This window comes from Penicillium psychrofluorescens (genome assembly GCF_964197705.1).
Source record: "Penicillium psychrofluorescens genome assembly, chromosome: 3".
NCBI classification, from domain to species: Eukaryota; Fungi; Ascomycota; class Eurotiomycetes; order Eurotiales; family Aspergillaceae; genus Penicillium; species Penicillium psychrofluorescens.
Window position 1 is genome coordinate 4,187,607 of NC_133441.1, and position 26,731 is coordinate 4,214,337.

Genomic DNA, 26,731 nt, shown 5'->3' on the forward strand with positions numbered 1-26,731 from the left:
CGAGGAAAACTCAGACGAAGAGTATTCGTCTGCTTCAGAACATGCCGCCCACAGCGATGCTGAAACCGCCCATTCCGGAGATGAAGATACGGACATGCCCCCTCATCCACGGCGGCGCCGGCGACAACGAGATCGAGGCTCGTCGTTCGGTGTCCAGAATGATGATTCAACAGCCGAGGAGCCCTGGCAGGGTACTGCAGTCACGGCCACTACGTGCAAAGCGCGGCTATGGCTCGCTCAGTATTCACTACGGAATGGCGATCTTGACCGTGCTGATCAGCTGGCGAATGAATTGTGCCAGTATGGGATTGAGGTGGAGGAGGCAAAGGCGCTAATGAGAGATGTGCGGGCAAGAAGGGAGGCTGCGGGCTAACTGATTCTTGCACTTGATCTTTTCCTAGCGCTTGTATTATTCCCCATTACCTGTCTAAGTAGCGAGGCGTTGAAGATGACGGCGGATCATGATGCCGATGGATCATGATGCCGACGATTTCCTTTTTGGATCTGTATGAAATCACAGTCTTATTCAAGAATACTCTCAGGGTATATACTCTTTTCCTTCTCCCGGATGTGCACAAGCGGTTCGATCGAGATATACTCTCCCAACGCAACAATCTCGGCTTTGTCAAAGCTGACTGACAGCGCGGGCAGGGCTTCCGGGCTAAAGTAGTGCTTGTTCAACCGAGAGCGACAAAATCCATTTGGAACGTGGCCATCCGGTGATATCTCACCAGATGTTCTTTCTGGTCCCCAGATTAGGCAAGCATAGTAATACACGCGCGCGATATTCAACCACGTCTCACGCAGACAAAATCGCAGGTCTCCAGCATCTATATCCAAATTGGTGATGCGTGAATCCAAAAAGAAGATTCTCCCATTAGAAGGGAGAGATGAGGTGCCGCCGTGCAGTATATCAGATAGAACGTTACCAATTCTATGAAGTTCTTGTCCCAAGGGCGTACTGGTTGTGTCTAGAAGAACTGTGCCGAATGCCACATCCTGTGCCTTGGCGGAGGGGTTGGAGCATTGGAGCGATGAGCGAGTCTCCACAGATCCCAGACTCTGTAAGAATTGATGGAGACTGTTGTTACAGGCGAGTGCACCGTTGAAGGAATTCATTTGCGGCGTCATGGAAACTTGATCGGAAGGGTTGTCAGACATGTACCCTGGAATTGTGGACAGTGGAGACACAGGCAGTTTTCGCTTTCGTTTTCGAGCTGGCGTCGTGGCTTGGCTGCTTTCAATACCAGTTCCGCGATCAAGGTGTGCTTGGAGTTGTGCTTGGTGAACAGAGATCAGACTCGTTGCCTGTGAGAGATTGGAATGATTGGATGATTGCGTCTCCATTGGCTTCTCAGATCGCCAGCTGCCAAATTTGGTGGTCTGAGAGCCAGGCTCAGATTCTTTTTGGCCGTGCTTTTGACGCATTGACAAATTTGCATTTTCAGTCAGGATATGCTCGCTGGCAGAGGTATCAGGAAGGGCCGGTAAAATAGTCTCTTCAATATACACCGCTGGGAAAGCAGTGTTCTTGTTGGAAACATGCAAAAAACCTTCGTCTTTTGTTGCTTCAGCGTCCATTCTTGGAAGCGAGTATTGAACCTCGTTGGCATCATTTGATGATGCAGAAGATCTAGACGGCGTGGGAGAGTATGTCCGTAATTCGCTCCAAGAGCTCGCTGAAGAAAGGCTCCTTGATCTCCTCACGATGTATTGATTGAGCCCACTGCCGACTTTTAAGCGCCTGGACCACTCCTCTCGCTCCTGTAACAGGTCTTCGGCAGGTACCGCGCGAGCACTTTCTGCCGCAAGTTGCAGTTCTCGGAATGATGCTGCATCCTCAAACTTTCTATCCATATGAATTTTGAGAACACGTGGAAAACGGAGTGTAAAATACCGAGCACCAGAAGGTTTTTCGAATCCACTGCCCATCATCTCCACGACGAAGGGCTTCTTGAAAAGAATTGAAATTGCTGGAAGACTTCCGTGTCCGTAATCGAAATCGAAATTTTGGCAAGAGTCAGGGCTGCAGGCATAGAACTTGCCATATTCATTCAGAATCTTCATGGTGCGGATGTGCATGCAATGCCGGTTGATCACGTCGACAACTTTGAAACGAGGAAGCCCCCTTGACTGTAGGGCCTCTTCTTTGTTGAGAAGACAGCCGACGAAGAAGTGTGTCCACTGCAATTTCCCATGGTGTTGTAAAGCAGCGGCATCTCGCGAGTCGTAGCTTGCACCGAGCAAGGCAAGGTCAACTGTATCCCCCAGGCCCGGAATGTAGTCCTTTTTGAGTTTGATCCATCGACCAAAGGTATTATCCACACCTGAGGAATATATTGGGAAATAGGGCTCCTCACAAGCCTTCAATACATATCCTTCCCAGCGTTGAGCAATAGCCTTAGCAAAGCTGATTTGTAGCTGGCGTTGACTATCAGGCCGACTAAAGTCTAGAACTTCTTGTTGAGAAACAGCTGCACGGCTTGGTATTAAGTGGACCGTATCTTGTAAAAGTAGTCGCCGTAGTCGGTGTGGCTTCGCCAGGCAGACATCATCATCAAGAAGCAGAATATCAAAGAAAACGATCATTAAATGTTCATATGGTTGCGGCCTATGTTCATGAGAGGGTGGATATTACGCTGGATGGCCGGATCAACTTACGGAGAATCATTCTCGACACCAATCAAGGTCCCAGAACGAGGGAGAAAGCGGCGCAGCTTGTGGAAGTCCGACAACTTGCCATGCTTATCACTCCATACTAGGAGTTCACCTTCAACAATGCAACGCTGCGAGAATTTGCAGCCTGAATGTCCGATTCGAAGTGACTCCTTCACAACATGAATTATGCCTGACCTGTCCGCCGTGGAATCTTTGCCACTTTTCGAGAAAATCTGGATAGGATTCTTTTTGTTTGTAAGATCAACGTGGATCTGACAGTACTCCCCATCATACTTCCTCTCTATGCTCATGCGCCTGCCCTGTGACAATTTATGACAATGTTTGATGCTCCGAGCCTTGCAGTATTCGGGTCGTCCAATTTTGAAGCCAATCTGAGGGCGTAGATATTGCAAAGCTAGCGAGCTCAAGGCTGCAGCGAGCGTCGGATCTGGACGGGGTGGGAAATGATTCAATGGGCTGGAGACAAGCATATCCAATGCTCCGGCGAAGGAGGCCTGGAATTGGAGGAGCTGCGGAAGTAAGAAGTGAAACCTTTTCAAGGTATATTGCTGTGGTAAAGCAACGGGGGAATAGTCCTTCAGAATCATGCGAGTGAGCCATTTGGCATCTCGGCTACTCAGTCTTCGGTATAAAGGGGCAAGAGCTTCTTCCACATGGACTGCAGTGTGTTGACGACGGACAGAAGGGCCAGAGAAGCGACATCGGGATGCAATCAGACCCAAGGCGTGGTCGATTTCCTCAACGGTGATTTCTGCGTGGTCCTGAATATGGTTTTCGGCCTGTCGCATCACATTCTCCACGCATTGGCCCAGATCAGGGCCACCAGAGACACGCCATCGATCAAGATCTGCCAAGCGTGACGATCCGAGGTATAGACAGCGACCAATTACGCGGGCCAGGGAGGTTGCCTGCAGCCAGTACACTCGGTCTGTTCGTCTCTCCGGGAACATACACGAGAGCAGGGCTACCCTGTCCGTGTCGGGATGATGGATCCGTCGTTCATGTTGGATGAACCATTGATTGACCGTACGGATATCCGGGTCATTGTTCCGTGCTGCGGTCGAGGCCTTGACGGTTTTGTTCTTCTCGAGACTGGACACAAGATCGCACAGGTGAGCGAACTTGAAGGGCATGAAGTCACACCGTTAGGAGAGTATGGTGGGGAGATGGTGCGACGCGAAATCGGCGAGCGCGGGCCCGTCACGTAAGCACGTGAGCGTCTATAATTGTTCTACGGCTAGAAGCGAGAAGTGAAGGAATTGAAAATCACTTAGAAATGCCCAATGGGACAGTATCTTGGGATTATTGGGACCTCCAGCGAAAACCATCCTGACCGTCGAATGGAAGGGAAGACCATGATATACCGCCAAACTCCAAGCTTTTGATACAAAACATGAATCGAAGAGTTCTACAGAATGCCCTGCTTTTGAAGACTGCAATTCGTCAGCAAATAGATCCCATATAAACAGAGGTAGAGGGGATAGACATACTCAAGGTAGATCCGCTCGGGCATCACATTGCCCTCGGCATCCTCCATCTGGACCACGTTGTCTCGCGAATCTCGATCATTCTTGCGGTCTTGCTCAAGCTTGCCCCACAGTCGAACAGCATCCTCGATCCGGGTGATCTCACGGAAAAGGTTCGTGTTCGAGGTAATCCCTAGGCATTTCAGTCCATATATGTGCATTGCCTCGGAGAAATGCTTGTCGAAAGCCCGGCGGCCCATGTAGACATAGTTGCCGCAGATTTCACACGGGTATTCCACGCCCAGTCCATGCAGTTTGTAAAGCCAGTATGGAATGGGCTTCCCATCCCAGGCAAGGGGCAGTTTCAGCGGATTGTAGATGCGCTCTTCATCATCCTCGTCGGACTGGTCGCCAGCATGGCCCTCGCCGCTAAAACTCTCGGGCTCAGCCATCAGCGCTTCAAGTTCCATTTGACGTTCGCGTTCGGTCATGCCCTGTCTCCGTTCCACGTTGATCCGGGTGGCTTGCCGCTCTGCTTGGAGAGCTTCTGCCAAACAGCGGACACGGTGCTCGCGTTCAGCCACCGCTCGCTCCTTCAGGCTATGAGTCCCAGACGAGGTATTACCAGCTGGTGTCGATGGCTTCTCGCCTGAAGTCCCAGCCGCCTTGCGAGCTTCGGCCGCCCGAATGTGCTTTTTGCCCGTCAAATGATTTCGGTAGACGTTGTCGTTCTTAAATTCCTTCTCACAGTCGGGGCACCAGGTGCCTTCGCCAGTTCCCTCCGTCTTGGGGCCAGAAGCGCCGTTCTCGGCTTTCTCCTCCGTCCAGCCTGGAACCTCTTTCGCCCCCCACTGCTTCTCAAATTGCTCATCGAAACCGGCGAACAACTTGTCCGAATCTTGCAATGGCCGCGCTCGCTTGATGAAGCCTTCGAGGTAGCTGGCCAGTTCATTGACGTAGCGGAAGTATCTATCGGAGATCTTGTCCTTGCGCTTGATCAACATGTTTGGGGGTATGAACGAGTCGAAAATTTCGAGGTATTGGATATAGGTCACTCGCTTGACATTAGGAAGGTTCAGATAACTTTCATGGATCATGGTCAGATCCAAGTATTGTCCGAATCCTTCCTCGCCGGTGAACATGTTGTCGATCTCCGTGCTAAGCGGCGCCTCACCCTCGCCGGGCTGACGGCGCTTATACGCTCGCTCTAGGTTTTCGACGGGCTCATTCGGATAGCGCTTGTGGAAGTCTTTGATGTCGTCCAGCTGCTTGTAGAATTCCTCGAACTGATCGCCCGTTGCGATGGCTTGCACTTCTCTCTCCCGGAGCCCGTCCGCATCTTTGTAAATATCCAGGAGCCTCTTTGACTGCTCCTCAATGCGATTCAAAAAATTTGCGACTTCATGGTCGCGCGCTAGGCTTTCTCGAATCTGGTGACAACGGACCGGTTAGGAGGGGATGTCGAACACACCTGGACGGGTGCACTTACATTTCGCGGCTTCTCCGCGGCACGGTCAGCAACTGCCTGCTCCAACCGCTCGAGGTCTTCGTGGATGAATCGTTGGTCTTCGAGCAACATGGTGAGCGTGTGCTGAAGAAAGACCGGGCCTGCAGCTCGCCCAGAGCTTTCGCGGGAGAGTCACGTGATAGTGGCCACTGGAGAAAGAAAGTCCTTCGCAACTTCCGTTTTTCATCGCCAACTGATCACCACCTTCACCATGGCAGACGGCATTGACAGACGCGCTGAGGGTACGAAATAACCAGTGTCTTTGGGCGGAAATACGCTAACAGGATTTAGAGCGCATGGAGTTCAACACCTCCAAGGAGGTCACGGTTGCGCCGACCTTCGAGGACATGCACTTGAAGGAGAGCCTGCTTCGCGGAATCTATGCCTATGGATATGAATCGCCTTCAGCGGTGCAGTCTCGCGCCATTGTTCAAATCTGCAAAGGTCGCGATACGATTGCGCAGGCTCAGTCGGGTACTGGTAAAACTGCGACGTTTACGATCAGTACCCTCCAAGTCATTGACACTGTCGTGCGAGAAACACAGGGTATGCCTATCTTCATTTGGGTAATGATGTTTGTGCTGACCATGGTTGATTCAGCTCTTGTCCTGTCCCCTACTCGTGAACTTGCGACTCAAATTCAATCGGTGGTGATGGCCCTCGGCGACTATATGAACGTCCAGTGCCACGCCTGTATCGGAGGCACGAACATTGGCGAAGATATCCGCAAGCTCGACTATGGCCAGCACGTTGTTTCGGGAACACCAGGTCGTGTCGCTGACATGATTCGCCGGCGGCATTTGCGCACCCGACACATCAAGATGCTCGTCTTGGACGAGGCGGACGAGCTGTTGAACCGGGGGTTTCGCGAACAGATCTACGATGTTTACCGCTACTTGCCACCGGCGACCCAGGTTGTCGTGGTGTCTGCCACGCTTCCTTACGACGTCTTGGATATGACGACCAAGTTCATGACGGATCCCGTCCGTGTGCTGGTCAAGCGTGACGAGTTGACGCTCGAGGGCATCAAACAGTATTTTATTGCGGTTGAGAAGGAGGAGTGGAAGTTCGACACGCTATGTGATCTTTACGACACTTTGACCATCACTCAGGCAGTGATTTTCTGCAACACCCGTCGCAAGGTTGACTGGCTCACCGATAAGATGCGCGAGGCCAACTTCACGGTTTCAAGCATGCACGGTGAGATGCCGCAAAAGGAACGTGATAGCATTATGCAGGACTTCCGCCAGGGCAACTCCCGTGTTCTTATCTCCACTGATGTCTGGGCCCGTGGTATCGACGTCCAGCAGGTGTCGCTCGTCATCAACTATGATCTACCTACCAACCGTGAGAACTACATTCACCGTATTGGCCGCAGTGGTCGCTTTGGTCGCAAGGGTGTTGCCATCAACTTTGTCACCAGCGACGATGTCCGCATTTTGCGCGACATCGAACTCTACTACTCGACCCAGATTGACGAAATGCCAATGAATGGTAAGTACTTTTGGTTTTGGATGATTTTGCCATTTCTAACCTTTTAATAGTTGCGGACCTTCTCTCTTAATTGACTTATCCCTCGAGGGCACTTCGTTTCTCCGTGCGAAATTTCAGCACATATCATTCCGTCTGTTTTGAAAATGGCCGGAGGATGTGGCAGCCAACTTGACCAAGGCCAAGCAATCTCTAGCGTGGAGGAAAGGGACTATTATTTGTTACTGTAAGATGCCACGACAAATTCAATTTGATCTCGTGACTAACATGCCAGCGATCATAGTCCCAGACTGCAATCTGCAATGCCCTCAAGAGGATACTGAGGTTTTTTTCATCTTTTTTTTATTCGAATTTGTGAATTGGAATGTTAGGCTCTGTTACCTATCTTCCTGGAGTTGCTAGTTTTCCAGCGGGACCGGATCAATTGAAATGTAAAAGCAATCACCAAGAAGTTCAAGAAATGTCATCTCTTCAATTCAATTCAACCAAACGTCGGTTATCATTAGCCACGTCCGCCACCTGTTTCACTCTATTAACCGGGGCTATTGCAGAAAGTATCATGGATATATTTTAATCCTTTGGCAGGCCCAATGCATCGCGTGCCTCCCTCATTTCAGCCTTGGATGGCATGTTCACAATTGCTAGGTATATCACTTTCTGTTGCAGATGTTAACAGTTGCTCTCAAGAGATATTTGGAACCCCTTACTCCTTCGAATAGTTTGCGGATTTCAACAAGACCGCCGCCTATAAGGGTATTGGCGCCTGGACCAACTGCCCTCCCGCCTGCGTTTCGTGAAGTCTCGCGGTCGAGCCCCTGAGGGTCTCTGATGAGCTCTGCCAGTCCCCCAATAAGTCCGCCGCCGCCGCCGCCGCCCCTGCGACCTCGGCTGGCATAGCCGCCGGTCACCAAGCTAAGCAGATCGCCGCTGCTAGCTGCATGGTTAGGATCAGCATAACGTGAGGCAAATGTCGCTTTTGGCCGTTGGTTCAAATGGCTATCCGGGTTTTCCGCTTGCTAAGGCATGGTAAGCAAAGGTTGCCTGCGAAAAACAAAAAAAAAACTTACGAAGGTAGCTTGAGCTCTTTTGTCCAAGTAGGTCTTGACAAACTCAACCCGTCGTTTTGTTTTGGAAAGCTGCTTCTCCGCGTCTTCCCCATTTTCTAAACGGTCCAGCTCGGGGAAAACGAGGGGCGCAACCTCTGGAAAAGGGTTTCCATAATTTTTGCCGTCAGACGTCTTGAATTTCTGCTGGAGGCGTCTAAGCTTGTTTGACCCTAGCACGGTGGAGTCGTTTCCGGTCATGGCTTTAGCAACAGTGGACTGGAGATCCATCGACATTGCTGGTGCGTCTGGCTCTTCCGGGATCCAGGTCAAGACTAGGCAGTACAGCCCACGAGGTTGGAAGAACTCCTCATTCGCCTGATCAAAGAAGTTGTTGGTCCTGCGTCAAAGTCAGCTAATTTTTCCAAAAAAAGCATGAATTGGTCCTCTGTGCGTACCTCCGACGGCCATCTGCCGCGATAGTCAGGTTGGCAAATTGATGAATAGCCACTGACACCGCAATTGCCGCAACAGATGGGATGGCGTGGCCCACAAGGGCAGCCAGGTTAATAGCCTGCAGCCAACGGTGTGCCCGGCAACCTTTCTCGGCTGTGTTCAAGAATTCAAGGAACGTGGCCTGGTCAATGCCAAATGGAGCCAGGTCCGGCGCATAGGCGCGGAGGAATCCACGATTACGATCCTTCGGTCTGCGTTGTGGGAGAAGGATCGGAGCAGGTAGACGAGCGGCTACAGAACCCATGGGTGTCGGATGTTGACTTGCAAACCAGGTAGCAAGAGCAGCTCCATCGACAACCTCACTATACGGAGGGGGCTCATCTTGGGGGTATGATGTTTGTCGGAGCTCTTCTTGTGCTTCGTCAAGGGCCCATTGCTCTTCGAGGGTATCAATGGCAACGTCCCTCTCCACGATGACTTCGGATTCATCCTCTGCAAGGTCACCCCTATTCGCTCCCGCTTGGGTATTCTGTGCCTTCTTAGCCTTGCGGGCAGCTATTCCCTCGGAGGCAAGGCCGATACCTGCCGCGACACCTTTGACGAGTTTCACCACCACGGGTCCCATGTTGTCGATGCGAATTCCAGTTTAGCAAATGAGAAGAGCAATTGGAGGTAAAGTAAGATTTGGCTACCTTATATAACTAATTGATCTTCCCAGTTCTTTCCGGTTTTGGCATGTAACAAGGCTCGCGCTGGTCCCACTGCACGAACCCGAAACCGAGGTTTAGCGGGGTTAACACTTATTTATAATAATGCCACAGAAGGTGTCTTTTATTAGACGAAGAACATGGCTGATCGTAAAGTTGCCTTGACTATTCCTTTACTATTCAGTAGGAATCCATAATTCGTTCGCATCTCTGGACAACGAGTGAACCAGGTGCTCAAAGATGAACGGAGACGTAAAGCACATAAATGCTAATTCCATTCTGGGTCGTACATCGAGTATGGCCAGGGCTGAACGACTCCATTTGTGGTCTGGATTTGTTTGGAGCAGGACCAGTTGATATATCGTTTAAAATCGCACTACAGTAATAACAAGATTGTTAGCATTATTTGGCGGGGGGGAATGGGAGAGTACTCGCCTCTGGGGCCATATCCTCATAATCGCACCCTCGCGTGAACAGGTTCACTGATGGGGGCTGCAAGATGCCCAGTTGACAGATAGGTATATTCATGAAGATGCCACCCGGTGGAGGATCGTCAGAGGTCATGGCAGAGAGTGCACCACTGGCATCCCAAGTGCTATTGAAGCCGATACGGTTGAGCGTGTAGGCGGAGGCCTCGATAACGTCATTAGCGCTGAGTCCTAACTCCTCGAGTTTATCAATGCCAGGCACTGGGTCGTAGGCCGAGTCGGGCGCCACATTGGCGGTGTTCTTGACGAAAAAGTAGACTTGGTTATTGTAAATGACCCTAGTCATGTCGTTTTTGTCAATATTTAACGTCCTATAAGCATCTCCAGTAAATGTCCAGGCGTTGGTTGTATTGACGATATAAACCTCCTCTTGGACCCACAGATCGGAGACGGCGACGGCAAAGACGGATTTCATGGTCGCGTTATCGATCGTTAGTTGGTATGTTTCCGAGATGTCCTGAGCAAAGCCACCGCCATTAAGCCAGTCGACGACACCAGAAGAGTTCTGGTAATAATACATGTCATCTTCGCTGAAATAGGCAATGCCGTTGATGGTGCTGTTGCCCCATTCTATGACTGCGGATCGCATGGCCTCGAATACATGATACAACCACTTGTCCATGTCGCCTATTTCCTGAAGCTGAGTTTCAATTCTATGATAGTTTGTTTGTATCAGTATTTTACGGCAAAGATCAAACAGGAAAGGAGAAGAAACTCACACTCCAACCGTTTGCGACAGAATGGACCCCAGAACACCCGTATCCAATGTGGCCCCGGCACCAGCCAAAGTTGAAAGAGCACCAACCGCTGTAATGGCATTCAATTCTGGTAAGGCGAGCTTTGCTAAAGTGAGAAGTCCACCTAAAGCACTCATGGCTCCTGATGCGAGCGAATTTTGGTAAGTTTGAGCCTGCGAGACAGATTTAGAATGGAATTCTGTTGGAATGGCAAGGTAAGAATGGCATACCGCGAGAGTGAAATTGTGGGTTGTGAAATAGGCTTCCATATAGCCATTCATTGTGTTCATGTTTGTCTGGGCTGAATCAATAGCCGTAAGCATCCCATTGACCCAGTTATGGAAATTCCGGATCCCATAGATCAGAGCCCAGTTTTTGGGATTCGACAGCGGCTCTGTATTGCAGCCCTCTGCAGTAGTGGTCAAATCGCAATCTTGGCCACTAAAGAGATAATGATCGCTAATTAGAAGACCAAAAATGCATCTGTGGATAATAGCCGAACTCACATTTCGCAATGAAATTCACTAACGCCGGTCGTTTGCCGCACAAGGTAATCCAGGAAGCTTTCCTTGCCGCTAGTCATCTCGTTACATCTAGGTTCAGATTAGCATCAAACCCATCGCAAGATGCTCAGGACTTCTAACAAAAAGGCCGACCACGCGTCCATATCAAACTCCTTCCATACTTTGGTGTTGAGCACATTGCCTTTGCAAAGAAAGGCATAATCTGTCCTCTCTGGGTATGCGGTGCTAGAAGTCGCTGTAGAGCTGCTAGACGTAGGCGATGTAGTTCCACTTGGGCTGACTTGTCGTCCAGCTAAGAGAGCATGTCTACCCGGAATGGCACTTGCGGTAAGGGCTGTTTTCCAAGATGAGAGACTCTTCTCGGCCGTAAAAGAATCAATAACTTACCAGAGCCCAAGGTCAGAAGGAGTGCATAATACATGGCAATGCGATGAAACAGAGTTCACCTTGACCAGGCACAATTAGATCTTCAATGGATATCTTCTCAACACAAGTGTAGAGGAACACAGTGTGGTATTTGTAGGCCTGAACTATCTTTAGTCCTCTTTCCCTTTTGTAAGCCTTACAAGGCATGGACAGGTGAGAGGGCAGACGCAAGAACGCATCATGTAACGTTTTTATCGCTGCGGATCTAACTTTCAATATGCTAATCTATTTGGTGTACGATTGGCTCCAACAGTAGGCTATCTTGCAATACTAATACTGCTGATGCCGATCAGTGAATATACCACGCTAGTTAAGCACTGAGGTGGAGTTGGGGCCAAATGCTCTGGCCTCCGTTCCACTTTATTAAACATGTTTTACCATATTTAAGGCTAATTATAGACCGCTTTGATGTTGAGAATCTCAGGTACCGATCCAAATTTACTGGATCCATGGGTTTTGAGCAAATCTGTAACCAACTATGACCAACGACCCAACGTTTGTTCACTACTGACTTGATGATGCGCATGACTCAAACATCGAGGCTGCCAAAACGGACCCCTAAAGATAAGAGACTGTAACGGGGCACCTCACGGAATTAATTGCCGGAAAATATACCGTTTTTTTCTCGGCCTGTGTCGCCAAGGCCTGTGGAGTACGATCCTTCCATCTGTGGAGAGGTCGTAGTTAGTTACTCCAAGGCATATCGCTTAATAGCTCTGCCGCATTGTTATTCGTCTATGGCGGCGGAGATTTGCGTCAGCTACATGCGGATCAGAGTGGGAGGAAGATTGGGAAGGCTGCTTGGGAGGTGGCGATGTCTTTCTCCGTGAGGATAGGACCCAACACCAAATTACAAAGCAACTATCAGAGACAATTGTGAAAACGATAATCATACCTTGGTCGTTCTAGACACCAATTGGACCTTTTATCTGGACAGATGTATGAAATCCTAACCAGACAACTATCAGTGGTCCCGCTAAGTTATAGAGTATTTCCCCCCAATGTATAAGCGGATATAGTTAGTGAGCCGGCCACTAGAATCGTACCCACTTGCGCCCTCTCCTTCTCTCTCTCTCGGTCCATAAAGGTCTACGCATCTTTGAAATTACTGTACATCCTAATCACTTCCCCAGTGTAACGGTCTGCTTGTCAGGTTAGGTTAATGTGAACTAGGACGAGAGAAATGAGGCTGAACGAGGAAGGAACCAGAACAGTAGTCCAATTACCAGAGAAGCGGATTCCCAGAGGACTCAAATAACATACATAACCGAAAAGGGATTTAATCCCGAGACCCTCCTGCAAATCGCCTTTGGAACGTGAGATGAATTCCGGTCGAGATAACGAAGTGTCTGCCTTGAAGTTTAACAAAGGACGCCCTTTAAGTCGGCGAATTTGTCTATTGGGACCTGATTAGCGGCTTCTTTAGCATGGCGGTCCGCCTCAGTGTTCCATTCTCTTGGAATACGCCAGAATTCAATGCTCATTCCCTTCTCGTTCCAGAAGTCCACCTCCCCGAGCAGACACCGCCAAAGATCCTGGTTCTTGACTGGCGCCCCCATGCTCGTCCTCCAGCCCCTCCGTAGCCATCCTCGGACCCACGTTGTTATCCCCTCGGCCACGTATTCGGAATCCGTTGCAACGACTAGCCCATCAGCGCCTTCTCCAGGCCAATGTCGGAATCGTAATGCTGCAATGACGGCGCGCAATTCTGCTCGATTGCTTGTTTGCAGATTTCGTTCACCGGTGGGTCCTTCGTCCTCCAGACGAAAGGCTACATAGCCACGGACTGAGGGGTTTTGTGTAGTAGGTTTGAAAACGAAGGCACAACCGGCTCTTGGGTTCGCCCCGCCGTTGTCCAGACACGCTCCATCGGTGTAAATAAGAAATTGAGTGCCAACGTTGGACGAACGAATGAACCGACGTACATGTGGCGAAGACCTTCTTCCAATGGAAAGTGGAAAAAGCGACTCCGGCGTATCACTTGAATTTGGAGGATGAAACTTTGTAGGGATCACGCGTCCCGTACCAACCGTACACTCCCTACCTACACCCGGAACAAGAGGACTATAGATAAATCTGCCCCCCAGAGGGTTTTCAGAAGGAACGTGATTTTCATCATCGTCACCGTCTTCGTCATTATCCATGTCAGAGTCTTCAAAGTCATCATCTTCTTCCATGAAGCTATAGTCGACGGTGCAGATGCCACAGATCACGAGTCCGTGCAGGCCACACACCAGGCGACCATTAGGAAGTGTGACGGGGCTGTCTGCGCGGAAGACCATGGTGGATTGGCCCTGTCCTCTCGAGGGCGCGCTTTGTACCAGGAAGCGAAGTGCGAAGGAGCCCAGTTTCCAGAATCCTTGGAAGTACGAGCAAAGAGTATTTGGAGGGTATCAAAGCAAGAAGCGCACCACTCGCTTGGCACCGGGACGAGTTTGGAGGCTCGGTGTCATGAGGAGGAAGAGAGACTTGCTCCCGTGGAGAATGGCACTCAACCCCGCGTGTGGCTGTATCGATGCTGCAAGACCAAACGGTTCATGCGAGCTCTCTCACACCGCTCAGACCGGCCAATTGAAGTACTGCTGGAACAGCCCTATGCAAGCCGAAGGGCCACTATTACCACTTTATCTCTAGACGCTGTCCAAACAGGCACACTAGACCGGATCGCGTAACAATTCACCATTGCCCAAGACTGCTACGTACAATGTATATGCCGAAGAGCGGGAGACAAAATCAATAAACGCCACGGAAGCACGCGTGAAAAAAAGAATCAAAGCAAGGTTTATCGTCGTCTTTCAGTCCAAAAAAAAAAAGCTCCGGGTATGTGTGTCCCTTGACCGTGATACATGTGAGAATGAAATAAAATGAAAAGGAGCAAACGAATGGCACGAGACAGAGAGACAGGGGAGCCATAAAAGGCATTCTCTAGGCGGAGAGGAGGGAGTGAGGTGAAGAAGAAAAGAAGAGAGGAGAGAAAATCGTTTCAAAAGGCTGAGGATGTGGTTCGCAATGCGCTCGTCTGCGTAAATCCATTTGATGGTGCGATTCCTCGACGTGGCGCGGGACCTGTACTTGTGCGAGTTCGGTCGTGGTCTCGAGACCAGCTGGCGAGTATTTGTTAATATATGGATGGCAACGACACATAAAAAAAAGGTAGTTCTTACATTCTCACGATGCAGTCATCGCCCGCCGACGCGAACATGCCTGGGTCTGCCGGGTTCCAGGATATTGAGTTGACGCATCCTGCGACATGACCGTCCAATGTTTCGACCAGTGTTCCGTTCTCCTTGTGCCAAATGTAGACGCGAGAGTCTGGGGCATGAGTTAGTAGTATCCCGTAACCGACCAGGACAGGAAATCTCACCTTCGCTGCCACTAATAACGAAATTCTCAGCAGCACCGCCAAATGTACTTCGAATCACATATTCGCCCTGTTTTTGGCCTCGGAAATGCCGGACCACGGCAGTAGTCTCCATGTCCACCAGCTGAATCTCGCCTTCCTGCAAGTTCACCAGAACGTGTCTCGAGTCTCGACTGATGGCAACCGAGGTCGGTTTACTCGGAAGCGGGAGACAATACTCCTCTTCGTGAGTGAGGAAATTGTACACATGGATCTTGGCTTCTGTGTCTGCCGCTACAAGACGTCGGCCGTCAGGGCTGATAGCGCAATCTTGGACACGGAACCCGCCATGCCACATGTACAACGGCTGCCCCCGTACACTCCAATGACCTAGTTGGCAGCTCGCATCCAGAGACGCCGTGACAAACGACTCCCCGTCTGCGGCCCATGCGGCCGCGGTGACCGGCTGACGGTGTTGATTGATGGTCAGCAGACACCGACCAGTCTAATGTTTTTGTTAGTATAGACAGCCCCTCTGTATTGATAGAGACACGCTTACCTCGACGCTCCACACACGCGCTTTCTTGTCTTGTGAACACGATATCACTTTCGAATCGTCCGGACTCCAGCTCACATATGCAACCCCGTCCCCATGGTCGGCGAGCCTGTGAAGCACGGCGAAGCTAGACGTATCGTAGATGAGCACGCTTCGGTCTTTGCCCGCAGTGACCAGTTTGGTGCCATCATGTGAAAACTCGCAGTACCAGACTTCATCCGAATGTTGTGTCAGGTTGACGCTAATGTCCAACGGGAAGTCGTTGCGGTCGCACATGTGATTGGAGTAGAGCGAAGGGGGTTCGGCGGTGTTATGGTATAAACAGTTGTTGATTTGGCTTTGCTTCACGGTGTCTAATAGGATGGCAAGCCGGTGCTGGGGGATCATCACAGACGGGGAAATCGATTCTGCTCTGGAGTTAGTATGAACTGGAGGTCCGACCTCGGTTTGACTTACTCGATAGTTCATCTAGAAGGCGCTCTCGAGACGAGCTGACCGGCCCATCCCACACTGCTTGGTCGCGTAAGAGCTCCGGCGGGCACATGAGGAGACTATGCGGGTTAATATATGTTCTTTGTTGTACCCCGCACGGGAGGCCTTACCTGGAGAGAGCATGCAGCCGCTCGATGTCATGATTTAATGGAGTCAGCTCTTGTCGGAGGACCGTAAGCGCAGCACCCAGATCGTGGGCCTCCAGTAGCTCGAGGAACTTCTGCTGCCTCAGGAGGAAGAGCATTTCGTTCCTGTCGGCTCCCTCGGCTAATGCCAAGGTCTCCTCGGACGGTGACTTCTGGCCACTGCGTTGTGACGCCGCATCCGAACGGAATGACAGAATGAGAATCCTCTCAGCCTCCGCCCACCGGCCTCCTAGCACTGCCTTCCGAAATGTTGCCACGCTCTCGGTCTCCAGCTCATAGCCACTCTCCGAGCTCAGCAGGGATGCCGCCCCATTGTAGCCTAGCTCGTACAAGCTCTGAATCAATATCCGCGTCACCTCCTCTCGGTTATGGCCGAAGTAGCTTGGGCTCGCCGACGACTTGCCGGCACCATTCGTATGGGATCTTCCGTTGGTGACGGTTGATTGTCCATTTAGACTGGCTTTCCTCGAGGGCGTGGAGACTACCCCATTCGAGGAGAAGCCGTTCGCTGTGGACAGTCCATCGGCACGCATGATTACCAGGCGCCTGCGCTTGGGGGATGGAGAACGGCCGGCGGCTCGGCCGGTATGGCGGGAATCGGGCTGGCTCCCGGGTTCAGATGCGGTCCCCGCAGTCGAGGGACTCGGTGTGTCCGAAGGACGAGGGCGGCGGCGAGGGTTGGTTAAGCGGCGAGAGGCGAGCTGGGGAGCTGTAGGCGGTAACTCTGACAGTGGTGGAGATGCACCGGAATTACTAGCCGGCGAGGAGGAATCGAGGGGAAAGGAAGAGTCGGGGTGGTCGGAGGCGATGGAGGGAGGATTGTCGGCCAGGTCGAAGGTGTCTCTTGCCCAGTCACCCTGGCTCTGTGGCAGAACCAGGTGAGCAGACCTCAAACGGAGCTGCGGGTACACAGGTTTGGCGAGTGACCCTGTTACTTGAGGGTAGGGGAAAGCGAGGTGAAGGCAACTAAGGTGGACGGGAGACCGAGCGATGATGTTCGGGGTTGGGTTCCCCTCTGTCGGGCGGGAATCCTTATCGGGCGTGGGTCAGATTGGATCCAGGTGTCGTGATGAGTGTGGTGGATGGGAGGGTGACTACGGAGGTCCTCTGTTGCACTGACACCACCGCTTATCAGCTGATGCGCATCATTCCTCCATAGTAGAGGTCTCACGGAAGCTACTCGATACGCTAGCTCCCTACATCCTCGGGGCAGGCCTACCCAAAGCTGAGGCTACTGCAATAGGTCGTAATACCAACAGTGTTCCTCCAGTGGTTCGCCGCCTACTGACGCCATCATGATGCCGTCAGCCTGGCCACCCGGAGATATATAAAGCAGCCATCCTGCCCATTGGAGCGATGAAGCTAGTCACTTCTATTCTGAAATCCATCAAATAATATTACAAACCCAACTACACTACCTACACTACTTACACTACCTACATCATGGGCTGCGACTGCGGATCGACCTGTACCTGTACCGGCCCTCAGGGTTGCACTTGCGGTAATGAGTGTGTCTGCAAGGGATGCGGAGTATGTACTCCTTCTCACCGGCGTGAAAACTGGTGATGAGCCATATAAAGGATGGATGTGAGGGCTAACCTACACTTGATTTTTAGAAATAAATGAAATGATGCTTGAGGAGGGACAACTAGGAGCGCATGGGACGAAACAACATCGTCGCTTGGGGGGATGCGATGGGATGAAGGTCGGTCAAATAGTAAATGTAAACTAATATCAAAACGAAATAATGCTATGTGCGATCTGTTGCCACATTCCTCCCTGCGACCTGTAGACGTCATGCCGTTCATGTCTCCGATCTCGCCTCCAGCACCGCCTCGGACGCCGTGAGGGCGCCGGTGATGGCAAAACAGACAAGCGGCGAGAGCGCATACATGATCTAGCACCTGTCAGCTCTTTTTCATTTTCCGTACTCTCCTCATTCATACCGTCACTGTCTTGGCAATCGCCATTTTCTCGCGCTCCGACGCCTTGGCCAGCTCCGCTAACCCTAAGATCACCAGTGACGGCGGGCCAACCGGCATGAGCATCGTGGTGAACCAGACCATAGGGTCACTGCCGAGCAGCGTAGTGCGTCTGGCTAATCCATAGATCAGTGAGATACTCATCGCCGGCCAGACCACCAACTGCAGCAGAAAAACAATCGTAATGGCCTTGACTGGTGTCCGGCCCGAGTCGCCAGATGCGATCATCTGTTCAAAACTGACGCCCAACTTACACCCAACCATGAACATCTGCAGTGTGGTAAATAGTTGTCCAATATTACGGACGCTAGAGGTCAGCCACGCGCTGAATATCCCGCCTTCTTCCTCCGGGAAGAAAAATGCCCGGTGCAGAGCCGGGACTAGACCCAGCACCGCGCCGAGGATAGTACACCCGATAACCACGTCGGCAAAGGGCGAGCCAAACGGTGCCATCAGTTCCTGCTTGATGCGGCGCGGGAAAAACGAGCCGACCCATTTACTCCAGTGCTGAAGGCGGCGACCAGCCGCCTGTCTAGCGATTTGCGCACGCCTCGGCAGAAGAGAAGTGCGCTCTGTGAGCTGCTCATCTTCTTCGGGAATGCTGACAGCGCGATGGCGCTCCTCCGGATCACCGAGGTTACTGTTTGGATCCACGCCATCATGTAACATCCTCGGTCCCAAGGCATACGCCGTGGACTTGGCGACCACGGCACAGATAAGGAAGTAGCTCTGCGCCCGTTCGATGGCGTCGGACATGTTTTCTCCGTCGTGGAGGAGGACTCGCAGACTGCCCACGCTTTTGAGTGATTCGAGAAGGAATAGCGGGAGTGATATGGGGTTGTTGAATGCGCATGTGGGTGTCACCCAGTGCGGGAGCTTGAAGAGGCGGGAGACTAGATGGGCTACTATGATTGAGACGCAGGTATGTAGTGCGGTCCATACTAAGAGTTATCAGATCGGTACTCGGAATTCTCTCATTGTGCTTGCGTACTCAGTACCCGGAGGTAGTTTAGTGCGGTGTCCAGATGTAGCTGCCGCCCGAGATTGACAACGATCAGGGCAGGGAGGAAGAGCTTCACTCCTAGTCCGGACATGTCGTTGATGGTTGCTTCGTGGATGAGTCGGAGTCGACGCGCTGCGACACCGTAGCACATGGTGAGCAGTACCGAGATGCAGGCTTGTAGGGCGCCAAGGAAAGGCACGACAAGCCCTTTGCCGGCCATGCTGGTGATGGTCTTGATGAGATGGAGTGGCTTGATTCTCTACTATGGTTGTGATAGTATTGAGGTGGCGTCATGGTGACCGACAAGTATTTAACATATTAAGACTATTCATAACGGCATTTGGGCATTTAAAAGAAACCTCGCACACTCTTTCCCCTCATGATTGAATAGCGAGAAACAATTGATTCGAGGGTATCGCCCTGGCGGCAAAGATCAGACCCATACCGAGAGTGAGCAGTGATATGAAAGCACAGAAGAGCCCCATCCGCGCCACGTTTTCGATTCCCGGTTTCTCGAACTTGGTGGACCGCCGCTCTCCCAGACGTGTAGTACGTGTAAGAGTGGGCACGTATTTGAATTCAAAGCGAGACTCGCCTCCCAGTCCAATGTTCTTGTCGAGGATGATCTTATAGAAGTGTTTGCGGCGGAGCTGGAACACTAGTCAGTTAAGACTTCGACAGAAAGATGAAAAAATAACTTACATCAATCATGATCCGGTCGAGAAATCCGACTTTCGGAATAAGGTATGAGGCCGACACTACCCAGAACACATACCCCCAGATCAGCACCCGGTAGTACAGAGAGGGTTGCGGGATATCCAGCTCGTTCGCAAGTGCGTCGCCGTTGAGGAGTCGGCTCATGGCTTCCATGAACTCCTTCGAGGCATAAGCGGGGGCCGTGTTCTCCAGCCCGATGATGATGTTCTTTGCCAGGACCCTACCAGTATCTGTGGGATCAATCTCGGTGAGGAGGAGAGATTCCATCATGGCGCGTGCCTTGGTTGGGGACTCGAATGGTTCCGTCGGCGTGCCCATATAATACGCAACTAGTCTCCACAGCGCAATGTAGTCTTCAATTTCCTTCTGACTGAGATAGATACCCTGGCGTGGAAGGCCGAGCCAGACCACGGAGCTGGAAAAGGTGTTGATGGTGCCAATGCAGTCCAGATCGTTGACAGGGGTACCATGCTTCTGGATATCGTAATACTCTGGTTTTTGTTCAACCAGACTTAAGATCTTGAGACGAACGGACGAGTGGAGGAGTCGTACGCGCACAGAGGAAACCATGCCTTCGCCACCGGGTTTCATACCCTCTGCTGAGCTGTTGACCTGGAGGACATGTTGGAGGGTCTCTAGCAGTCGGCGTCGAACAACCTTGGCGCCAAAGCCACCGGTTCGGGCGAGTGTCTCGACGACTCGGATCGCGCCCCTAGATAAAAAAAAATTAGTCTTGGGCTATCTTAGTTGGGAGCTTAGAAGCATACATTCCACCGAGTAAACTCTGGAAGCTGAGCTGGTGATACATCCATGTCAGTACCAACATCAAGATCACTTCTCAGAAAACACCTACCACGTTCAAGATGGGCAGGCCATAACGGAAGAAGACATCTTGTCCCCTCTGGATCTGGTCCCAGTCGACCCATTCGGGAACCGTATTGACCTGTGTCCACAGCTCCTTCAGTTTAGGATCTTCATCCGCATGATCCTTCAGCAAGCCGTATAGATCTTTCTTGAAGGTCTTGGTCTCGCCATCGGGGGATGGAAGCTGGTTGAGACGCTGCACACATTCATCAGCTAGGCTGTCGCACGTCTGCACCATTGGCTGTAGCTCCTCTGCCGGACGGTGGCGATCGGTCCAGGTAAACGAGTAACCCCAGTAGTGGTACTCGGTGGTGTTGTCTCGCTGGTGGGACTTGGCGGCCATGGCTCCGGCTCCACGCAATATCGATCGGGTGATCTATACTGGACCTTGGACCGGCACAGTTTTATATCGCAGGCATGAAAGTGAATTATGACAGGTGTGGCTCTCCGCCGGCTCCAGATTTACCGTGGTCCGGGGTCCGGGAAACCGAGAGGGGGGCATCTTGTCATAGTGGCACGTGAAGGATCGACCTGTCATCCATGTGTAAATGCTGTTGGGCAAATGCGTCCTTCACATGCGATGTTTCAGTAATGCCTGTATTGTAAATCCATTATTCGGGGAGGAGGAAGCCGGTGTGGACGATGTTGGGTTCAGTTAGGGCTGGCCGGGCTTCGGGTGGGATGTGCTGGACACGGTCATAATCATGATGGGTGACTAGAAGAATCCGATCTCGCCTGAAAAGATCTGGCGAGTGCCCTCACTGGGCTCCATCCAGCATGGCACTCACGATGATTCCCACCGCGACGCATCGGAAGGAGTCGCAAAAGCACCGGAGCGGCTTAGGGGCTCCATCAACCCAAATCCAGCCTTGACACTAGACCAACACCACAGAACAACCCCGGATGCTTGGATTGGGACTGCGTCGACTGCGATCGCGACCGTCATTGCTGGAATTGATACAAGGGCTGGATCATTCGGTGCCTCCAGCATCACCGCCCGCCCCAGACCTCCCACCGCTTCCCGCCTCGCCCTCTTCAACGTCGTCCTCCACCACTCAACCCTCATCCCCTTCCACGCCTCCCCCTTCCTCCACCATGGCTCCGGCAAAGCAAGGCCAGAGCTCTGAGCCCCATGGCGCCGTCTTCTCCGTCTCCGGTCCTGTCGTAGTGGCCGAACACATGATTGGTTGTGCCATGTACGAGTTGGTGAGTGACAGCTGGAAGCTTCCCCCCCAGCACCGGACTGGACTGACACAACCCACCCCGATTCTAGTGCCATGTCGGACTCGATTCACTGGTCGGCGAAGTCATTCGCATTGAAGGTGATAAGGCAACGGTCCAGGTTTACGAAGAGACAGGTGAGATCCCTCTGCCGCCCCTAGAGTGTGTCTTGACTTCTACTGACCAACTAACTCGACAGCCGGTCTGACTGTTGGCGACCCGGTCACCCGAACGGGCAAGCCTCTCTCCGTCGAACTCGGTCCCGGTTTGATGGAAACCATCTACGACGGTATCCAGCGACCCCTCCGAGCCATCTCCGACGTCTCTAAGGGTATCTACATCCCGCGTGGCATTTCCGTCAATGCGCTGGACCGCGAGAAGAAGTGGGAGTACAAGCCGGCCGCCTACAAGGTCGGTGACCACATCACCGGCGGTGACATTTGGGGCACCGTGTTTGAGAACAGTTTGGTGAACGACCACAAGATCTTGCTGCCCCCTCGGGCGCGGGGCACCATCACCCGGATAGCCCCCGCTGGCAGCTACACCGTCGAGGAGAAGCTGCTGGAGGTCGAGTTCGAGGGCAAGAAGACCGAGTATGGAATGATGCAGACGTGGCCCGTCCGTGTGCCCCGCCCGGTGGGTGACAAGCAGTCCGCCGACGCTCCCTTCATTGTCGGCCAGAGAGTGCTGGATGCTCTCTTCCCCAGTGTGCAGGGTGGCACCGTGTGCATTCCGGGCGCTTTCGGGTGCGGCAAGACTGTCATTTCTCAGTCAGTGTCCAAGTTCTCCAACAGCGACATCATCGTCTATGTTGGCTGTGGTGAGCGTGGTAATGAGATGGCCGAGGTCTTGATGGACTTCCCAGAGGTAGGCATCAGTCTCTGTTCTTCCCCGACCTTCACTGACTGGTCGGTTTTCTAGCTTTCCATTACCATCGACGGTCGCAAGGAGCCCATCATGAAGCGTACCTGCCTGATCGCCAACACCTCGAACATGCCCGTCGCCGCTCGTGAAGCCTCCATCTACACCGGTATTACGATCGCCGAATACTTCCGTGACCAGGGAAAGAACGTGGCCATGATGGCGGACTCCAGTTCCCGCTGGGCCGAGGCCCTGCGTGAGATTTCGGGTCGCCTGGGAGAGATGCCTGCTGATCAAGGTTTCCCGGCCTACCTGGGTGCCAAGCTAGCCTCGTTCTACGAGCGTGCTGGCAAGACTACCGCTCTGGGTAGCCCCGAGCGTGACGGTAGTGTCAGCATTGTCGGTGCCGTCAGTCCACCCGGTGGCGATTTCTCCGATCCCGTCACCAGTAGCACCCTGGGTATCGTCCAAGTGTTCTGGGGTCTCGACAAGAAGCTGGCGCAGCGCAAGCACTTCCCGTCGGTTAACACGTCCATGTCGTACAGCAAGTATACCAACGTTCTGGACAAGTACTACGAAAAGGATCACCCCGACTTCCCACGCCTGCGCGACCATATCCGTGAGCTGCTAACCAAGTCCGAGGATCTGGATCAAGTCGTGCAGCTGGTCGGCAAGGCAGCGCTGGGCGACTCGGACAAGATCACCCTGGATGTGGCGGCCATGCTCAAGGACGACTTCCTGCAGCAGAACGGCTACAGTGACTACGATCAGTTCTGCCCGCTGTGGAAGACGGAGTACATGATGAAGGCGTTCATGGGCTTCCACGACGAGGCCCAGAAGGCCATCGCGCAGGGCCAGAACTGGAGCAAGGTGCGCGAGGTTACGGCAGATCTCCAGGCGTCGTTGCGCAGCATGAAGTTCGAGGTCCCGGACAACGAGCAGGAGGTGACGGAGAAGTACGAGAAGATCCTGCAGTCCATGACGGAGCGGTTTGCCTCAGTGTCGGATGAGTAAGTAGGTGATGTTGTTTTAGAGATTCGGGAGATTTCGCTGTAGCTATTTATTTTGAGGAATAAGAATCATTCAATCCATTATTCTCGGTCCGCCATGATCTCTTGAATGCTGGTACCTAGTCTAGGTACCTAACTCGTGGCCCAGTCACTGGCCCGGCCTGGTCTTATCACCGCCTTCTCTTTCTTCTGCCTCTCTTCATTCATCTCCCACCCAAAACATTGATTATTCCTCTCCCATACTTCTCCCTCGCCCTCCTTTCTTTCTCTTACTAGACTCGTCCGATATACTTCTGTCTAGACCTCTTTCTCGCTCACACCCTCGCCAGCCATGGCATCCCCGTCTGGCCAGTCGTATGCAACCCACCACACCCACACCCACACCACCCACCCCCCCCTGGTCCCCTCGTCCCCGGTGACCGAAAACTAACTCTCACCTCTGTCGCAGTGTCAACTTGAACGATCCCGGCTTGATCTCGCTGGTCAACAAGCTACAAGATGTCTTCTCTACGGTCGGGGTAAGTATCTCCTTAAGATGCTGCGTGGCAACTTTCGTCCCGTTACGCCCTCCCCCGCGGGCTGGGCTGACCTCGTGGTTATGATTCCAGGTACACAACCCTATCGATTTGCCACAGATTGTTGTCGTCGGGTCGCAGTCCAGCGGAAAGAGTTCAGTGCTGGAGAATATCGTCGGCCGGGACTTGTATGTTTTGTCCTCATGTGGGGTGGCGACGGTGGAGGGATCACTAACCTTTGTTACGTTTCTAGCCTGCCCCGTGGCTCGGGAATCGTCACTCGGAGACCCCTTATCCTGCAGTTGATCAACAAACCCCCGACTACGCAAGCGAATGGCGACAAGAAGCTGGAGACCACCGACAGCGAGGCGAACGTGGACGAGTATGGCGAGTTCCTGCACATACCTGGCCAGAAGTTCCACGACTTCAACAAGATGCGCGAGGAGATTGTGCGCGAGACGGAGACTAAGGTTGGTCGCAACGCCGGTATCTCGCCCGCGCCCATCAACCTGCGCATTTACTCGCCCAACGTCCTCACCCTGACCCTGGTCGACTTGCCTGGCTTGACCAAGGTGCCGGTGGGCGACCAGCCCAAGGATATTGAGCGTCAGATTCGAGATATGGTGCTCAAGTATATCAGCAAACCCAACGCCATTATTCTCGCCGTCACCTCCGCCAACCAAGATCTGGCCAACTCGGATGGGTTGAAGCTGGCGCGTGAGGTGGATCCGGAGGGCCAGCGCACCATCGGTGTGCTGTCCAAGGTCGACCTGATGGATGAAGGAACCGACGTGGTGGATATTCTCGCTGGACGGATTATTCCTCTGCGTCTGGGCTATGTCCCGGTGGTCAACCGTGGCCAGCGCGACATCGAGAACAAACGGCCGATCGCCTACGCCCTGGAGAACGAAAAGAACTTTTTCGAGAACCACAAGGCGTATCGGAACAAGGCGTCGTACTGCGGTACGCCCTACCTGGCTCGGAAGCTGAACTTGGTACGTTTGCTGTCAGATATAAAAGGAAATCAGCTAACACTCGCCAGATTCTTATGATGCACATCAAGCAAACGCTTCCCGATATCAAGGCCCGCATTTCGTCCTCCCTTCAGAAGTATACCTCGGAGCTGTCGCAGCTCGGCGATTCCATGCTCGGCAACCCCTCCAACATTATCCTGAACATCATCACTGAGTTCAGTAATGAATTCCGGACAGTCCTTGAGGGAAAGAACCAGGAACTCTCCAGCATTGAGCTCTCAGGCGGTGCCCGTATCAGCTTTGTGTTCCACGAGTTGTACTCGAACGGTGTCAAGGCGGTCGACCCCTTTGACCACGTCAAGGACGGTGACATCCGGGTGATGCTGTACAACTCGTCCGGTCCGTCGCCAGCCCTGTTCGTGGGAACTGCCGCTTTCGAAAACATCGTGAAGCAACAAATCAAGCGCCTGGAAGAGCCCAGCGTGAAGTGTATCTCATTGGTTTATGATGAGATGGTTCGCATTTTGGGCCAGCTGCTGAACAAGCAGCTCTTCCGTCGCTACCCCATGCTGAAGGAGAAGTTCCACGCCGTGGTCGTCGCCTTCTTCAAGAAGTGCATGGAACCGACCAACAAGCTGGTCAAGGATCTGATCAACATGGAGGCATGCTACATTAACACAGGCCACCCAGATTTCCTCAACGGAAGCCGCGTAGGTTTTCCGTCGTTTCTTATCTCAAAGATCCACTACTAACTTCAAGTAGGCGATGGCCATCGTGAATGAACGTCACCACGCTGCCAAGCCGACACAAGTCGACCCCAAGACCGGCAAGCCCCTGCCTGCTCGCGCCCAAAGCCCGTCCCTGGATCCCACTGTGGAGAGCCCCAACGGCAGTGGCTTTTTCGGCAGTTTCTGGGCCTCGAAGAACAAGAAGAAGATGGCAGCCATGGAGGCTCCTCCCGCGACCCTGAAGGCATCGGCCACACTCTCCGAGCAAGAAGCGATTGAGGTTGAGGTTATCAGTAGGTGCTACCGTGGTTCATAGATGATCAGCATGCTAATCTCCTTCCACAGAGCTTCTCATCACATCGTACTTCAATATCACCAAGCGCACGATGATTGACATGGTTCCCAAGGCGGTCATGTATACGCTGGTTCAGTATGTTTATCTGCTATCGTCTGTTTCTCTAATTATTAACCGATTCTCCAGATTCACCAAGGACGAGATGCAGCGCGAGCTACTCCAGAACATGTACACCAACACCGATATGGAAGACCTGCTGAAGGAGAGTGACTACACCATCCGCCGGCGGAAGGAATGCCAGCAGATGGTGGAGAGCCTGGGTCGCGCCAGCGAGATTGTCGCCCAAGTTCAGTAAGAGCGACTCTCCGGGCTTGGAATTGTGTGTATGATTGAGCTATCGCGTTGGCGGAGTTGGGCCCCCTCGCATCTTCTTTGTGATTTTGCACGACCTGAATTAAAGTGAATTCCCCCTTATCCCTTTGCACTATACTCTGTTCTGTTTT

General features: G+C 52.4%; 8 protein-coding genes across 8 annotated transcripts; 3 read left to right on the plus strand and 5 right to left on the minus strand.

The window, feature by feature from the left end:
• Positions 1 to 4,087: 4,087 nt before the first annotated feature.
• On the minus strand, positions 4,088 to 5,724 carry PFLUO_LOCUS5712 (Pre-mRNA-splicing factor sap61; the record flags this gene model as incomplete). The annotated part of the gene is made up of 3 exons (XM_073783184.1): positions 4,088 to 4,112; positions 4,170 to 5,575; positions 5,635 to 5,724. The coding sequence occupies 3 exons, from the start codon at positions 5,722 to 5,724 to the stop codon at positions 4,088 to 4,090; spliced, it is 1,521 nt and encodes a 506-aa protein (XP_073639765.1).
• Positions 5,725 to 5,863: 139 nt separating this feature from the next.
• PFLUO_LOCUS5713 (RNA helicase) lies at positions 5,864 to 7,216 on the plus strand (the record flags this gene model as incomplete). The annotated part of the gene is made up of 4 exons (XM_073783185.1): positions 5,864 to 5,894; positions 5,944 to 6,198; positions 6,253 to 7,146; positions 7,197 to 7,216. The coding sequence occupies 4 exons, from the start codon at positions 5,864 to 5,866 to the stop codon at positions 7,214 to 7,216; spliced, it is 1,200 nt and encodes a 399-aa protein (XP_073639766.1).
• Positions 7,217 to 7,713: 497 nt separating this feature from the next.
• Positions 7,714 to 9,267, minus strand: PFLUO_LOCUS5714 (uncharacterized protein; the record flags this gene model as incomplete). The annotated part of the gene is made up of 4 exons (XM_073783186.1): positions 7,714 to 7,800; positions 7,851 to 8,159; positions 8,211 to 8,586; positions 8,645 to 9,267. The coding sequence occupies 4 exons, from the start codon at positions 9,265 to 9,267 to the stop codon at positions 7,714 to 7,716; spliced, it is 1,395 nt and encodes a 464-aa protein (XP_073639767.1).
• A 484-nt stretch (positions 9,268 to 9,751) lies between these two features.
• On the minus strand, positions 9,752 to 10,855 carry PFLUO_LOCUS5715 (uncharacterized protein; the record flags this gene model as incomplete). The annotated part of the gene is made up of 2 exons (XM_073783187.1): positions 9,752 to 10,490; positions 10,557 to 10,855. 2 exons carry the CDS (start codon positions 10,853 to 10,855, stop codon positions 9,752 to 9,754), a joined length of 1,038 nt encoding a protein of 345 aa, XP_073639768.1.
• A 3,829-nt stretch (positions 10,856 to 14,684) lies between these two features.
• PFLUO_LOCUS5716 (uncharacterized protein) lies at positions 14,685 to 16,591 on the minus strand (the record flags this gene model as incomplete). Its single annotated transcript, XM_073783189.1, has 5 exons — positions 14,685 to 14,836; positions 14,889 to 15,369; positions 15,424 to 15,827; positions 15,877 to 15,971; positions 16,023 to 16,591. 5 exons carry the CDS (start codon positions 16,589 to 16,591, stop codon positions 14,685 to 14,687), a joined length of 1,701 nt encoding a protein of 566 aa, XP_073639769.1.
• Positions 16,592 to 17,862: 1,271 nt separating this feature from the next.
• PFLUO_LOCUS5717 (uncharacterized protein) lies at positions 17,863 to 20,967 on the minus strand (the record flags this gene model as incomplete). Its single annotated transcript, XM_073783190.1, has 7 exons — positions 17,863 to 17,955; positions 18,005 to 18,981; positions 19,032 to 19,302; positions 19,538 to 19,693; positions 19,746 to 20,472; positions 20,528 to 20,556; positions 20,614 to 20,967. 7 exons carry the CDS (start codon positions 20,965 to 20,967, stop codon positions 17,863 to 17,865), a joined length of 2,607 nt encoding a protein of 868 aa, XP_073639770.1.
• Positions 20,968 to 21,719: 752 nt separating this feature from the next.
• PFLUO_LOCUS5718 (H(+)-transporting V1 sector ATPase subunit A) lies at positions 21,720 to 23,720 on the plus strand (the record flags this gene model as incomplete). The annotated part of the gene is made up of 4 exons (XM_073783191.1): positions 21,720 to 21,830; positions 21,898 to 21,982; positions 22,045 to 22,712; positions 22,767 to 23,720. 4 exons carry the CDS (start codon positions 21,720 to 21,722, stop codon positions 23,718 to 23,720), a joined length of 1,818 nt encoding a protein of 605 aa, XP_073639771.1.
• Positions 23,721 to 24,047: 327 nt separating this feature from the next.
• PFLUO_LOCUS5719 (vacuolar protein sorting-associated protein 1) lies at positions 24,048 to 26,583 on the plus strand (the record flags this gene model as incomplete). Its single annotated transcript, XM_073783192.1, has 8 exons — positions 24,048 to 24,070; positions 24,165 to 24,234; positions 24,352 to 24,419; positions 24,485 to 25,226; positions 25,274 to 25,915; positions 25,968 to 26,226; positions 26,279 to 26,363; positions 26,415 to 26,583. 8 exons carry the CDS (start codon positions 24,048 to 24,050, stop codon positions 26,581 to 26,583), a joined length of 2,058 nt encoding a protein of 685 aa, XP_073639772.1.
• Between the last annotated feature and the right edge of the window lie 148 nt (positions 26,584 to 26,731).